At 51.5% G+C, this 16,477-nt stretch overlaps 2 protein-coding genes across 2 annotated transcripts in view; one reads left to right on the forward strand and one right to left on the reverse strand.

Annotated features, from left to right (window-relative positions):
* SPRN (shadow of prion protein) overlaps nucleotides 1-1,000 on the forward strand; it is a gene marked incomplete at its 5' end in the record, with an annotated part of 1,326 nt that extends 326 nt beyond the window's left edge. The window contains one exon of the mRNA XM_025215664.1: nucleotides 1-1,000. This exon is cut by the window's left edge and continues 3 nt beyond it. Within this exon, the coding sequence (XP_025071449.1) occupies nucleotides 1-177 (177 nt within the window).
* Nucleotides 1,001-3,966: 2,966 nt separating this feature from the next.
* MTG1 (mitochondrial ribosome associated GTPase 1) overlaps nucleotides 3,967-16,477 on the reverse strand; it is a 13,867-nt gene continuing 1,356 nt past the window's right edge. Inside the window, 9 exon segments of the mRNA XM_025215734.1 lie at nucleotides 3,967-6,059; nucleotides 6,403-6,515; nucleotides 9,039-9,120; nucleotides 10,264-10,360; nucleotides 11,270-11,331; nucleotides 12,518-12,608; nucleotides 13,285-13,341; nucleotides 14,954-15,034; nucleotides 16,442-16,477. The exon segment at nucleotides 16,442-16,477 is cut by the window's right edge and continues 6 nt beyond it. Coding sequence (XP_025071519.1) covers nucleotides 5,962-6,059; nucleotides 6,403-6,515; nucleotides 9,039-9,120; nucleotides 10,264-10,360; nucleotides 11,270-11,331; nucleotides 12,518-12,608; nucleotides 13,285-13,341; nucleotides 14,954-15,034; nucleotides 16,442-16,477 — 717 coding nt within the window. The 3' untranslated portion in view covers nucleotides 3,967-5,961.

Genomic DNA, 16,477 nt, shown 5'->3' on the forward strand with positions numbered 1-16,477 from the left:
CTGTCTGGGGAAGTTGGCTTGGATAACAGCATGGAGTTCCAGCATGGTAACAGAACAGACAATGGTGTCTACAGCTACAGATCGTGGACATCAGCTGCTCAGATCTGTGACTTCTGGCCCTTTACTATTTTTACATTCTGTCTGGTGACTGCCTGCCTCCAGCTTCTTTCCATCTGAGAGGGCCATAGCATCCAGCCCTGCTCTCCTGCCCTGATCCTGTAGCTGACCCTTCAAAGTGGCAGTTTCATGCTGGGTCAGGGCCCCAGGCTCAGCTCAAACCTGCATGGGCCCATTCTCCTCTCCCTACTTGGTTGTGGTGTGTTGCTCTAGTCCCCCACCCCTGTAGGCTGAGCTGCTGTCCTGCCTGCTGCAGGACTGGAGCAGCTGGGGACCCACAGCAGGCTGGGGCAGGAGCAGCTGAATGGGAGATCTGCTCCTGCATCCTCTGATCTCACCTGGACTTTGGCCATTATCTTCAGTGAGGGCAGTTCATGACCCAAACTGGAGCAGTCCCTAAGGCCCCCCAGCAAGAGACATTGTTGTCCTTGCTGTTTGTTGTGAAGTGTCCCCTCTTGATGTTTAATATGTTTCCTGACAGCTTGCTCACCAGCCTGAGACAAAAGGGCAGAGCATGTGCCACAGGCTGGGGAGGGGTCAGAAGACTCAGGCAGAGTCAGGGGGAGAGTACTGCCATGCCTCCCAGCACAAGGGAGCTGTTGGTGTCTTCCCTGTCCTGCCGTGCCCCCAGGCTCTGGGACTGAGATGCCGCAGAGATGTGCTGGCAGGGGACTGGGAGTGGTACCCTGGGGCTACAGGGAAGGTCAACAACTAGTCATGTGAAATAATGCAGATGAGGGACTCAGCTTTGTCACTGAGCCAAGGTGGGCCCAATAACAATTTGGAAGGAGTCCCCCTCCCCGGCTCTGCAGCGCCTGTCCCTGCCTTAGCCCTACTCCCTCCCTTACTGCAGGGGCCTCGATCTGCGCCTCCCTTCTCCACACTCTTTTCGACACGCTGTCCTTCACAACAGATTTACCATTCGGACCCGGCTGCTCTCCACACTGCCGTGCTGTGCTCCTGGCTGCCTGCGTGCTGCGCTGCAGCTGCGTGCATGCATGGGGCATTTATCAGCGACAAGATCAGCCACATCAGCCAAAGAAAGCCAATTGCTGATACTGTCAATTTTCCTTATATCGGTGCTGATCCAATATGGGACTGATGTATCGGTGCTCCTCTAGTCATTAATTGTACTGTTCAACCTGTTCACAATATCAATCTCCTGGATTGCTTTCAATAGTCACCGGGAGATCGATGCCAATTTCAGTTGTCCCCCAGCCAATCCGGAAGGGTTGGCAACCCTACATCGTTCATGCCAAGAATTCACCGTGTCTGGATTCTCCGCCCTGCCTCCTTGCTTTCCCCGAACCACAAGGTGCTGAACTCCAAGTGATGCCCATCACAACCCACTGGCTCCAGCTAATTCACCTCTTGCAGTCCAAAGCTGTGTGTAGAATAGGTTGCACAGCAGGCAAACCCTGGACAAGGCTTGCACCTGGAGCGGTCACCCAGGGTCCCAGCCAGCAGCAGGTCTGTCTGACTTATACCCTGTCCAATCTGTGGTCTGTTCCTTGACCAGGGGAGAACCAAGGCCCAGCAAACACTCCAACTGTACTGACCATGAAATGGGGTCCATACAGGACTGAGGAAAAATAGTGCTCCATTTTGTGCTCATTGATAGTGCTTGTTCTGCATGAAAACTGCAGCAAAATGTCCCATTTTTCAGCTCATCATCTCAGAGCAAAGTCTGAATTTCTGGAGGAGTTGTAAGAAAATCAGTTAATTAGTTTGCAAGTTCTCAGCAACTAGAAATTGGTTCTGACATAAGTTAGCACTTTCCAAGGCACTTTGCTTTGTAGTGGGGATGATGTGAAATGCATTAGGTGCAGAGCAGCAGGCTGCCAGGGTCCTGGCATGGTTTGCTTAATTAACATGGAAAAACTGAGGATATTTCCTCTTGACCATGGCTTCCTCCTTAGCTGATGGAACCTGCTGTTTGAAGTGTCCTGATCAGCCAGGGAAATCAGATTGTGAGAACCAGGTTCAGAGGGGAGAAAAGGCCATGCAAAATTTTGGCAGTGAATGAAGAATGTCAGTCATGTAATGGATCAGGTGTTCTATAAAAGTGATGTCCAAACACTGTAGATCAGATCAGGTCCAGCAGTGTCCTGATCTGCAGCAAAGCAGCTGCTGGTTCATGCTGGAGCAGGTTCTCTGCTAACTGCAAACCAGAAGTTTCATGAAGTTGCTGCTCTTTTGGAATGGCGGGGAGGATTTCCATTGGAATAGGCAGGCTGGGCTTAGAGCAGGAGACAAGTACTGCCTGAAGACAGCGCAACAAATTTCAGATCAGATGAGACCTTCAGACCTAGTCAAGGCAATAGCAGTTCTGCCCACCCAAGGGGATGCTGCATCTCCTGCAGCCCTCTGCCACATAGTGCCTTGGCAGGTCTTAGCTCTGCTACCTTGTGTCAGAAATGTGTAACTAGTTCTGTAGATACACAAGTGAAGAGATGATCTTCACCCAGTCTTCAGTAGCCCGAGGGAAGTACACTTACATGGGGCAGGTATAGAAACCTCTGAGCTAAGTTGAGTTCCCCAGGCTTTATCTTGCCCATAGAAGGAATTTGTATAGCTCCATCCCATTACAAGCAGATCTAGAAGCATTGGTCAGAACCTACTCACTTCCCTCCTGCTGTGTTCAACCTTAGCTGTCAGCCTATGAGGCCTTTCCCAGTGCAGCTGTGGGCTTTGCAGCTTCCCCTCCTCCATTCCACCGGGTGGAAGAGAAGGGGATGTGCTCTTAACAACCCTCTTCCCTGAGACCTCCACACGCATGGAAACTGAAGTCTATGCTGCACTGGGGGAGGAGGGGGGCAGAGATGCTGGAGTCCATTTACCTGGCACATGAAGGGAGGGGGAAGGAAGAGTTAGACCTATCGATGGGCACAGATGCCCAGGTGGGAGTCACAGGTCCCACAATCAGCTCCTGGGGTAGGGCAGGCTCATTCCTGACTGCCCAGCTGTGGCAGCTCCTGCATAGCCTTCCTATGCACCACAGCCCTAGCACACCTGCAGGTTCAGGTACCCAGGTTGTGTGCCACTGTGAGCAGGCTTGCCACAACACTGAGGCAAGCAGCAGCTGCAGAGTCACTGCTCTAAGGGGTAACCTTGACCTTTTGTGCTCCCCTCCCCCTTTCTCCCCAGTCTATAGCCATTCCTTGAAATCCTGAAGACTGGTAGGACCTCCCCAGTGGTGTTACAATTTGTTCACTTCATCTCTAGGCAGGACCCAGGGAAGAGCTAGTTTATCACATGTTTACATTAACAGTGTTTGCCCCTCCTCCGTATGTGCAGCCAGAAGGCCCATGTGCCAGCAGCACGGCCAGGGCCCTAATGCCATTGCAGACAGGAAGGTCTCTTACACCAGCCTACTTTTAATGGTTCTTATTTGTAAATATTTTTATAAATGTTTAAATCAGTGATGTGGAAATAAAAGCCTGGGAGGAGAGTGTGTTTGACTGCAGCCTTGGGAGGGTTGGCATCCCAGACTGCTCCAGGGCAGGGGCATAGGTTGCACCACCTAACTGAAGCACTAGAAGTCACAAGAGCAGATTCATCCACCACAGCTGGAAAGGGATCTTCAGCAGCAGCATCCCTCTCGCTCTGCAGCCACTACAGTTCTATTGAGGATAAAGAGCAGACCAACGTGGGAGGACTGCCAGGATGTGCCATGCCTGCACCAAACCAGTGCCTTATGCCAGGGTGAAACTGCAGCTCTCATTGGTGATGTTGGGGCTTCTGAACAGAAGATCTATGCCCACCTTTTCCCCTCCATACCCTTGTGCCTTCTGCCTCTGGTCGGTTGTAACACTGCACCTGGGATAATGAACAAACCAGCAGTGAAAGAACAGAGTCCAGTTTAATGTTAAACCAGAGTAGCAAGCCCAAGGCTGGGCTAAAATTTTATTTAAAAAAAAACAACTTAAAACCTTCCATTTTTGTCTCAGGAAAAGCTGTGACCCTGCTCCAGCCTCAGGACCAACAGGCCTTTGGCCACATAGCAAGGACATGAAGCCCAAACAGTTGTGCATAGACAGCACAATTCCCAACATAGGAATAGAACTCATGCTCTTCTACACTTCCCAAGGGCCCTCAAAGGGCATCCTCTGCTCATTCACAGAAGGGGAGGACAGCCCCATCCCACAGGTGGCAATGGTCCAAACATAACAGGACTCCTATATGGATACAGTGCTTTGTTTCCAATTAGGCCTTAGCCATCCAAAGGCCTATTCAGCACTATTAGACCTTGCCTCAGCTGAAATTCAGGATTTAGGGGCAGTGAAACAATGTGGCTACTGGGGCCCAAAGCAGGTGATGAGCACAGAACTGGGCTTCTCATTTGCTGCGGAAAAAATGCAAACTTTCCCCTTTAGAAGAGAAAATCACACATTTTCCCTTTAAAGGAGAAAAATGCAGGAACCCCATGGGTTTGCTCTTGCAAGCTGGCAGAGTTCCAGCCTGCAAGGAGTTGCTTGGGGCTGGGGGTAGTGGGAGAAGAGCGATGTGCAAGAGGCCAACAATACAGTCTCAGACAGTGTGATGGAGAGCAGTTCCAGCAGCTGTCTTCAAGCAAGTCTATGGGGGTAGGGGGGCACAACTTGTGGCAAGATGGAGGCAGCAGCTCACACTGCACCCACACGTTGAGGGAGGGAGTGGGCCAGGGTTGGTAGCTGGGGCTGGTGGTGCTGCTGGGGGAGGCAGCTCCCCACTGCTGTGTGCTCAGGTGCCAGAGGTAATGCATTGGAGGGCATGGGGAGGAGGGCATGTACCCCAAATTTTGGCACCCACAGTGGGGCATGGGGCTGTAGCCTGGCTGGACTAGCACTAGGCAGGAGCTACATACCCCTGCAGCCCAGAGGTTGGGACCCAGCACAGGACAGAGCAGGGTGGTGAGACTTACTGCTACCGCTGTCACAAGCCCCACAACAGCTGGTAGGATGCCCCCTGCCACAGTGGGCACAGCTTGTGTCCCCCAACTGCAGGGGCAGGCAATGGGCACCTCACCATGGTGGCGCAGCTGGCACAGGGCTCGTGGTGGCAACAATGAGTCTCGCCGACCCATGCCACCTTCCCATACCAGGCTCTGCCTGTTGGGCCATGAAGGCAGCCCATGCCTGGTGCTGGTCTGGCCAGGCTGCAGCCCTGTTCTCCACTGTGGGCGCAGAAACCAGGGGGGGGGGGCTCATGTCCCCACGTCACCTATAGCACTGCTTATGGTCAGTCACCTTTCCTGCCCCAACTCCCCCAGACCCACACACTGGGGGGCACTAATGGGGATGGGGGGCTTGGGTTATCAGGGCATATCAGGGTTTCTCAGCACCACAAAGCAGCAGTGGGAAGAGCCACAGCTGGACCTGCATCCTGGTGAGGGAAGGGGGCAGAGGGAGCTCTGTGTTTAACTGATACCCATAAATACAGTGGTGTTTCATTTTAATATTGTGAAAAAATGTGGATTTTCAAAATCCACGTATTTCAAAATAGCTATATATTTTGGCGTTTGATTTTGGATTTTTATTAGAAGTTTGGATCTTTTAACAGAGGAAACCAGAATTCCCTAGTGATGAGGTCTGCAGCCACACATATAAGGAGGGAAATGGTCTGGAATATCCACAGTTCCATCCAGGGTAGCAGAAGAAACATCTACCCTACTGCCACCCCACCTAGGCAAGAGGAGACGCATTCTTGCAATTATGGAAAATAGAAGCCCTTGGGCTACTGCCGAAGGAAGAAAAGGACAGCTGCAGAAGGCTCCCTAGGCAGCACCAGTGCTAGGTGCATGTCTCTCCTCCCTTGTTCCCCAATCCCAACACAGGTACATGGAGCTGGGTAGGGTACAGGGTCTCAGTCCAACATCACTTTACCCAGCGCCCCCTTTCGGAAGGTGCGCACAAACTCATAACCAGCTGCAGTGTAGTCAGGTGCAATCACATTCACATCCCCTGCAAGAGAAGGCCAAGGTTGTGGAGGGGAGGCTGCCAAACATGCAGTCCAGCCTTCCTGACCCATTTCTTTCATTGGACTATAGAGCCCACAGCTGCCTGATGTCCCTGGATTAAGCACCTCTGGGCCAGGGGTGGGGCTGGCTCTCCCTACACCCCAAGTAACTGCCTTGTGAGATCAGGGCTTTCATCTTCCTTCCACCCCAATTAACCTCACAGGGCATCCCAGCTTCCTTTACCCTCCCCACCCCCCCAATCAACCTCCCACCACCATGAGAACACCTCTTGGACATTGGGGGCACTACCCCTCCTGCTGACCTCTCCTGTAGGCTGGAGCACTTACCTGTCCCTGTGCGCACCTTCACTTTATGAGTCTTGCCCAGCTTCAGTGCCACTCGCTTAAGGACGCTCTCAATGTCATCGCAGGGCGCATCTAACCCATAGTGCTTCACGTACCTGTACAGAGACAGTGTATGCAGGTCACTGCCCACAAGGCAAGGCAGCAGCATGTGTGCTCCAAACAGCTCTTAGTGCAGAGATGGGGCACAGAAGGGCTGGAGACAGTGCAGCTTCCAAGCAGGGTTCACCCCCAACCGCTAGCTCTGGGGAAGGCTGCTCAGGGCTGTCGCCTTTCCCAGACAGTCCATGGGGAGCAGCTAGCATAACCATGGAGCACCCATCGCAACATTCAGTGTCTGCTCAGGGGAATCAGTGACATACTTCCACATCCCTTGGGTCTCTGGGACCCTGCCAGCCATGAGGCAGACAGGGCACAGGATTGGGCACTGGGAAAAGAGCATCTTCAGCATCACCCTCTGGAAAAGGCTGGGGCTCCTCCTGTGCTGGATGGCAGCAAGAAGCTTGCACAGGGGAACTATGCATGTGACACAACAGAGTGCCTTCCCCGGGGGGGCCACTAGTAAAGGAACTCAGAAACCACCAGTCCATCTGCTCCACAAGCCCTGCTCACTGGTGACCCACTCCAAGGAGACTTTCCTGTTGTCCCTGTGAAGTCATAAGCACGGATCCTGGTTTTTTCTGTTTAAAAATCATAACTTCTCTGATGGAAAAATGTGGATCGTGGGTTTTTTAATGATTAAAATGAAATGCAACTATATATATAGGAGTCAGCTGAACACAATATTTTATTGATATGTTTACAATTTTAAAGCATTTTGGAAGCCTACCAGTGCCACAATCACTATAATAAAATAAATTCTAAATACCTATACATTTTGGCATTTGATTTTTCCATGAAAAAAACCCCCAAATCAGAGCTTCCCCTGCCACCTTCACTCACCAAGACACAGGTTCAGCTGTGGCTGTGTCCCCCACTCCCTCCCACTGCTTTGGGCTGAGCAGCCCTAATATACTGGTATCCTGCCTATGCCATTGCCCCTTGCTCCCCAATCATAGACCCCCCTGGCCCTGCCACAGCCCGTCACACTCCCCCAGTTGCCAAGGCTATGGGGCCAGGGACCCAGGTCCAAAACCCCCGCCCCCCCAGCAGCACCCAAGCCCCAGCTGCTGCATGTGGGAGGCAACAACTGCTGTAGCAGAGCGTGAAGCCCAGCTTCCCTTCCCCAACAGATGGCACAGCCGGAGCACAGCCCATTGCGGGGTTGGATGTGGGCTGCCTGCTGCGAGCTTAGGCTCCCCACCCTGCTGCCCTCCCCCTGGGGACTCTGCAGCCCAGTAGACAGGACCCAGCATGGCAAGGCAGAGTGTAGCCAGGTGGGGAACCTTGACGCTACCACAGGGAGCTCTGCACCACCATGGCGAGGTGCCCCAGCAGCAGCAAGGGGCACAACTGCACAGCCACCCTGTCTGCTGCCAAGTGGGCAGGGAGTGCCTTGTCATAGCGATGCAGGGCTTGCAGTAGCAGCACCGAGCTTCTCCGCCCGGCCCCGCTCTGTCCTGCTGTACCAGGTCCCGCCCGCTGGGCTGCAGAGGCCCCAGGGGGAGGGCAGCAGAGCAGGGAGCCCAAGCCTGCAGCAGGCAGCCCACATCTGCCCCCTCATGTCCTGTCTGGAGTGCACATGGTGGCAGGGAGCCAGCCCCCCACGCCACACCCCCCCAGACAGGCTACCCATGGCTCTGTCCCACTCTCCACCTGGGCCCTGTGGCCATGCATTCCAGCCCTGGGCCTCAAGCCCCACATACTGCCCAGGCTGGGCAGCATCCCCAGCCCTGCCCAACTCCCTCCCTCACCCCACTCCCCCCCCCTTTCCCCCCCCCCCCCCCCCAATTTACCTGTGGGGAGCTGCTCTGTAGACTGACTGGCAGCCATGTATGTGCGCACATGCACATGGCACCCCTTGACTGACCACCCTCCTCCCACTCCGCCCAGCCCCTTGCAGGCTGGAACTCTGCCAGCCTGCAAAGAGAAACCTACCTTTTACCACATTTTTCTCCTTTAAAAGGAAAACAAATCTGAGTTTTTCTCCTTAAAATGAGAAAATCCAGGTTTTACCATTTTTTCCAGGGTGAATGGAAAACACAGATCCCCGGTCATAAGTACTGTTCCTCCTTGGGGCCAGCAGGGGGTACTTAAGGCAGAAGCACCAAGCTCATTGTCTGCCCATCCTGACACCCAACTTCTATATCCTCCTGCAGCATTCACCACCCCAGCAAGGTTACCCTGGAGCCAGAATAGAGTTTTCACAATGTCTAAACCAAAAGCTCTGACTTCACCTCTGAATACAGCTGCCCTGCCCTGTACACATGCTCTGCTGCCTCCTCCCTCCCCACCACAAAAGCAGCTCACACTGAGGCACCACTGACCAGGATCACAAGCAAGAAACACACACTCCCATTTTGGGAGAAGAGTGTTCCCACCTCCCTCTTCTTTCCCCAAGGAGGTCTCTTTGCAAAGGGTACCTCCCCAGAGCAAAGACTCCAATCAAAAGCTCAGGGTGGGAAGAGGGCAGGGGCATGACCTTCCAGCCAATCCAAAGCAGCAAGTCCCAAGAGCCTTACTTGAACAGCTGGTGCTTGTTCAGGTTGTACAGCACATAGTCAGCCATGACATCCTCCCCAACCAGATGGTCCCGGATTGTCCCTAGGAGAGAAACAGCAAAGCTGGAGCTCCATCAGTATCAACAGAGCTGCAGACAACCGTGGGCACCAGGGCTCCAGCATCCCATCTAGATTCTAATCCAAAAGTGCTCCTGCCATATGCTCCAGAGCTGGCCTGACCAGCCTGATGATTTTGACAAGTGTTATGTTCACACTGAGAGGGAAATAAGGAAAACTACTACTGCTAAGTCACACTGGCATAGCATGGTACATATCTGCTTCTATCTTGGGCTGCAGTTTGCTCAAAGCAAGCAAGCAAGCTAGCTATTAGAGGCTCCCCACCACCTTGTACACTTGGATTAGCTACTGGAGTTGCTAGTTTGTACACTCTGGGCCCTGATACAAGTTACACCAGTACAAATATATGTTGTGCATCCAGGTTCTGAGGCACTCCTCTCACCAGACATCCCTGCCTCTAGCTCATGCAGGCTCAGCCTGGCAACAGAGGGTGCTTCAAGACAGGGGGCGTGTCTACACATGCACTTTAATATGTGTTAGCCTATTTTAATGCCCATTAAAGCATCACTAAAAACATGCTATTTAGTTAATGCGTTTTATTAGTGCCTCACAATGGAGGTATTAGATTTAATGTGCATTAACTAAAATGTGTTAATTCACGTGTAGACACAGGCATTGGCTTAGAAGGAAGGGGTGGTGAACCCCACTATTTCTATTCCTAGAGACCAAGTCTTCAGGCAAGATCTGCATAGATGACATGGCCAGATGCCACTCTCCTGGAAAGACACTGTCTGACAGCAAAATCACAGATAACAGAGCTAGGGGGGAGAGCAGATGGGCTGAAGAACAGGCATGCTAATTACGTCCTCTCCTCTCCCCTAGGGCATCAGCTTGTCCCAACCTTGGTTCTTCAAAAGCAGTGCCACAGCCCCTCCCAAGTGATCCTGAAAGCTGGCAGTAAGGCTGCCTCCAGTGCCAAGCTGGTTTTCCCATATCCCACTGAGATATGCAATAACAAGCTCCAGGACCTCACAATAATGTTCCTCTTGCTAGGCCCTGCAGCCATGCCAAGCATCATGACCTTGGTACTGGACAGAGCACAAGAAGCCAGACACAACAAAGAAAAGCACCCAGCCAGAAGCAGCCATAGCACCAACGTCCATCTTACCACATAGTGCCAGCTTCAAGCCAGTCTCCACAGTCCCTATTCTTGGAGACAGCACCCCTGGGGTGTCTATCAAGTACATCAGGGGCTTCTCTGAGACCTAGGACAGGCAGACAGGTTTGTTACATGACAGTGTGGGATCCTTGGTCAAGCAGCTCATTTCTCATTCATGATCCAATATTGCAAGCAAAACTTGGGTTGGGAATGGAAGGCATATTAGAACTGAAGAGTCCAGGATCCATTCACCCACACCAGCCATTTTGGCACAGACAGGTACTGGCATGAGTACCTCAGTTCAATTCTTCCCCAGACTATCGTAGACAATCAGCATGGTGGGAACACTCTTGATGAACAGTCCCAGTTTCTCACCTGGCAACTGACCAGAGGCCCAAGCACCTGAACTATAAAACAAATCGAGGGCAGAGGACATCAAGCCATCTCCTCTTTTCCTTCTGCATGTGGATTGACGTTTTGTTGTCCCTGGTTTCGCTGGGACACGTTCAGGATGACTGGATGTGGGTACGGTACTCTTGACCCTGAACCAATCCTCAGAGTTCTTCCTCCAGACACCTTTGGGGTTGCTGGAAGCAGCCCAAGATGCAATACGAAACCTTGGTAGAAATCACTTACCAAAGCCACTGGGCTTCCCAGGGCTGGCATAGAAGATGCATCAGATGACTTCCTATCTCCCAAACCCTGTCTAGACATCAGTTCAGTGCAGTCCTGGCCTGCAGACTTATATTCCAGTCTGATGTTATATCACCCAGAGCCAAGCAAAAAGCTTCTCTTTAGATCCTGCAGCAAGGTAGCACCTTGCAGGTTATTTCTAAAGTGACTAACCCTTTTGCTGCTAAACTTTTTGCTTCACCCACCCTCGTCACCCAGCCTCCTTGCCATTTCAAGTAGTTACCATCTACTGATCCCACACCCGTGGGGAAGTTTCTCCCCATAGACACCCTAGAACCCGCTGTTGGCTTTGTCTGAAGGAGTGGAGTCCCAAGGATTGTACCTGGATTTTGGTAAGCACAGCCTTGGTGATCCCTGGCTCACCACCAACTGGAGATGCCTTCCCTTCAGAAATGGAGAGAGAGAGAGAGAGAGAGAGAGAGAGAGAGAGAGAGAGTCAGAAAACAAAGCTGCACCCTGAACCTGGCTCCAGCACACCAAAACAGGCTCTGGCACAGTCATCCCAAGGGCAGGCATGGGCACATACATTTCATCAATCTTCCCAGAAGTCACTGAAATCCACGTGCCTCCCCTGACTAGAATCCAAGAGCCGTGCTCCATACAGGGCACCTTCCTCATAGCATTTTGCAGTTTCCCATTCTCTATGTTGCTACATAGAGGGCACCTGACAACTTCCTACCAGGCCCTTCTGCTGCCAGAGTGGCTGCAGGGAGGTTGAGAACCAAAAAGGGCCTGCTTCTTTTATCTCAGCAGAAGGCTTCCCAGACAAGCACTACCTCAACCCATCCCCTGCTTGCCTGGACAAGATGGCAGCACAAAGACTGTTTCCCATGGCAAAGCCAGCTGAAAATTGTCACAGGTCTCAAACAGTCTCTGACTGCAGGCTATTTCATAGACATTTCATAGATTTCATAGACATTAGGGCTGGAAGGGACCTCGGAAGATCATCGAGTCCAGCCGCCCGCCCAAAGGGCAGGAAGTCAGCTGGGGTCATAGGATCCCAGCAAGATAAGCATCCAGTTTCATCTTGAAGGTGTTCAATGAAGGCGCTTGAACCACCTCCGGTGGCAGGCTGTTCCAGACCTTGGGGGCTCGGACAGTAAAGAAGTTCTTCCTTATGTCCAGCCTGAAACGATCTTGAAGTAGTTTGTGATCATTCGACCTCGTCATCCCTTGGGGCGCTCTGGTGAACAAACGTTCCCCCAGATGCTGGTGGTCACCCCTGATAAACTTGTAGGTGGCCATCAGATCACCCCTGAGCCTGCGCTTTTTCAGGCTAAAGAGCCCCAGGGCGCTCAGCCTGTCATCGTAGGGTCTGCTTCCCTGACCTCTGATCATGCGCGTGGCTATGTCAATGCTTGATGAGCGGTTTTTCCTGAAGTTGGGGGCAGAGTTACTGGGAAGCCCGATCACCTGTAAACGGGCTCCCTGCATCTCAAACTCCTTCTAACCCAGTTCACCCCAAGGCCTGCTGTCCCAGACACCCATGTCTGGGCATTCTGTGACCCCAGGGGCAGAGGCACTCCCCCTCCAAGCCATGCAGAGGGACAGAAAGGCACACAGAAAATACCCTTCTTGAGATGCAGCCTCCGCAGGGCATTGATGAGTGAGGATTTTCCCACGTTTGGCACCCCAGTCACCATGATGCAGTACTCCGCATTCTGGAATCACAGGACAGATCAAACAGATTAAGCACTCCATCTCTCCCAACACAGCCTCACTCCATGTCCCCAGGTCCATTCTACCAGTCAGTAGGGAAACAACAGCAGTGATGAAGAAAACTCGTATGAATTGGATCTGCATGGAACCAATGCCACTCAGAATCCATTCACCTGGGGAATAGGTGCCAGTGCACTAGTTACATTTACATTCTTGGCTTAAATTTCCCTTAATTCTAGGCACTACAAAGGGGGAAGCCAGTTTAAATAGCATTTATAAAGAAACTGATAGGGCAGTGTGAATCCAGCACAACCCCACAGGAGTCGCTCGCTCCACACTGCTGCCAGAACAACTGTGAGGACAGCCCAGCCCATCAAGTTAGAGGCAAGCAGAAGTATGTGCTGTTTTTCTAGTGTCTGAGCCTGCAACAGGAAGCAAAGCTCACAACACTGCTGCAGCAGCCCCAGTAGTTACATCACCTGCTGACCCCAGTGGAAATGGGGGTCAACTCCTTTGGGTCCCCAGTCTAAGGGGCATGTCTCTTATTCATGCAGCCAGCTAAACCCACAGCTGACATTGCCCTTCTGGAAGTTATAGGCTATCATGTCAGGCTAGGACTTCAAAAGCACTCCCTTAGACACATTTGCTACACATTCTTCCTCTTGCCCATTAGCTCACCTCAGCTCTTTGGTAGCGCTGATTGCTGCTGACCAGTTCCGTGATGAGGGGAACTACCTGCAGGGATACAGTGAAGGTCTTTATGCAAAGCATGGGTATCTTTTTCCCCCAAGAAGTTTTCGTTCTGTTCTCCATGGCTAGTGCCTTGGAGCTGGGAACAGAGATTCCACAGTTTCCAAGGCTAGGGGTGCTCAACCCCCAGCCCACATTTGGTCCCTGGCACTATGTTATCTGTCCCACGGGGCTCCCCACAGAGCTGAAAGTTTGACTGCGGGGGAGCACTGGTTCCCTGTCAAATTTACAGATTTGTGGGGAACCCCAGTCCCTGCACAGGTGCCTGATCCCAGCAAACAGGGGCCAGTTGAGGCCATATGGGGCCGGGTGGAGACAGCACAGGGTCCAATCTGGCCTGCAGACTAGTTCTGCGCCACTCATCTGGCCCATGGGGCCAAAAGCTTGAGCACCACTGTCCTAGACAAAAGGAAAGCCAGGGCTGACTGCAGCTAGCTTGTTCTACACTCTAGCTTTAACTGACCATTTGTTTCCCAATGCAGGAGACTGCAGATATAGAGGTGTGTGGGGTTGGGGGCGGGGAGGGCATCCTCCCTAACTAAACCTCTCTACCAGAAGTACAGCACCACACAACCTTTATAACAGCAAAGGAGAGGACACAGGCACATACTTCACACACATAGTAAGTATTAATTGATTACCATTAAAGATACCATTAGCACCATGCTCCCTTTCTACGAGGAAAAAAGCTTTCCTGGTAGGATGGGCTATAATCTAAGCCTCTTCAAATGGGGACTATTCTTTCTGTTGATTAGTACAAGTGACATCAAAATCTCTGCACATTAACAAAATTGAAAGGTGAAGTGGGTATATTACGACCAAACCCATGTCCTTGCATGTCATCCAGAATACCTGCCCTGACTGCTGGCAGACAAGGTTCCTTGGGTGAATTTGATATCTTTTATTAGACCAACCCAAATAGTTGGAGAATATTTATTAAGCAAGCTTTCGGGTTCAAAAACCCTTCGTCAGGCTCAGGAAGCTGCAGCAGTTGGTGCGTGCTCTTCCTGGATGGAATGAAAAGTAAAGAAGCCAGGGGCTGGGCTGGGGAGTCAGTTGCCAGGCAGATTATAATGTATCAAAAAATCCAATGTCTATGTTTAGTCCCTGATCTCTAGTATCCAGGAGGTTGATGAAATGGAATGCCCTGACTGCTGACATTCATCTGGGTTCTCACAGGAAATAGAGACCACTACCATAACAAGGTCTCTTTTGAACCACAGTGGTACATGGCCCTGTAGCAACTACAGATAACTTGAATTTTCAGTCCTCCAACACCTTTCCACACGGCACCCCCACAGCCCAGACTACAGCCCCAGGGGAGAGTTGCACAACTATGGGGCAACTCTCCCAATCCAATTCTTCAGGGAATCTGCAAGAAACATAACAGAACCGTTACCACAAGAGGAATGCATGGGGCCTATTATCTGGAATCCTTCAAGCTACCCCAGCAGAAAGCTGAAAAGGCAAAGATGCTTTGGTTCCACATAAAAGGCAAAGACCCAGATGTGCTAGCTGCTGAGTGGATCCCAATTAATAGTGAGTCCCTTTTGCATTCAGACCTCACAGGGCATTGCTATTCACTGGGAGATGTTACCTCCTTGACATTTTCCTCTCTCTCACAGTCTGTGAAGATGACATTTTTGAGGCCTTCCTGTTTCAGCTGCTCCAGGATTCTCTAATGATAAAAGTGAGAAGTTTCTACATAACAAAAAATAGCACATGATACCCCAGACACTGGCCAGCATCAGTTACAAAGACAAACCAGGATACAGCTGCTTATTTATTTTAAAGCTGGAGAAGATGCACAGCAGCAATCAGCTGCTCTTAAGTCACCTTCTGGAGAGAAGATGACAGCTCAAAGACTTGTTTGGCTTCCAGCATCTGCCAGAAAGTGTCCTCATTAGGGTCACCCTGCCTTAACCCCGAGGGATAGTTTCTTTGGCTTCCACAGTGACAGGATGGTCAGGCAAGGCTGAAACCAAGTTGTGGACAAAGCAGAGCACCAGTGGGTACTTGTCAGGCTGTCCCTCATACCACAAACCAGCTAGTCAGATACTGGTGGGGACAGCTGCCAACTGTTTAAGGGTCTCCCTATGGGCAACTTGCCTCCCTCACTGAATGCAGCGAGTCAGAGGATCCAGAAAAAAGGTTCAGAGAAACCTAACTGGGAGGCCTCTGGAGAATCCAACCCCCAGAAACAGATCAGGAAGGATGCCACCTGTTCAATGCTGGACAGAGATGGGCCTGGGGGATTTTTAGCGTGATCTCAGACTCTGTCCTCCTTCTCTAGCACAGCGTTAGAGCAAACTGAGTTGGCTCACTGGGCATGGTTCTTGAATTAAAAGAGCTGTCATTTAACAGCTGCTCCCCATGGGAGGGAGATGGGAATGTCGTCTACTTCTGATCTCATCAAACTCCTTGCCTCTGGGCCAGACTGGTTTCCTTTGGCCCAGAAGAACTCGGTGCGAGGAGGCTGGGCGTGGGGCAGTACCTGTTGGGCTGGATCAAGGTGCACAAGATGTTTCTCTGGCCACAAATCAGCAGTGCTCTCTCTTTAGCTCTGCCATTCTAGAATCAAACAGGGGATCTGGTAGTTGAGAGAGGAGGTCTATCAACACACTTAGTGCCTAAAGCCAGTTAGGACACTTAACACAGGGCCAGCCAAAGTATAACTCAGATGCACCAGGAATTCCAGGGATTTGAGAAAGGAGCGCTAGAGCCAGAAATTATAATGTGCCATGTACAGAGATGTTGCCACTCTGCTTCCCCAGCTCTGGGTAGATGGACACATCTAAACAGAATCAGGGACTCAGGACTTTGCTTCTGAGGCTGCATGTCGACTGAAGACCCACTGTACTGTACAAGTTACAGATTCTCCTACCCCACAGGAACAAAACTACCAGCTTGCATAGGCTATGACCATGCCCTCAAGGTACCCAACAGCTAAGACCTTTGATCTAAATGTCTTTTTGACACGTGACGATCAAAAATACCCCTCCATTTTCTAAGAGTCTGCCGCTCTGGGCACCGATGTCGTAAGATGCTGGTGAAGGAAGAGAGAAGACTTTAACAAGGTTCTTACGGATTCCTCCTTTAAATCAGCCAGGTCCATCTTGTT

This window comes from Alligator sinensis, unplaced genomic scaffold (assembly GCF_000455745.1).
Source record: "Alligator sinensis unplaced genomic scaffold, ASM45574v1 scaffold264_1, whole genome shotgun sequence".
Lineage (NCBI taxonomy): Eukaryota > Metazoa > Chordata > Crocodylia > Alligatoridae > Alligator > Alligator sinensis.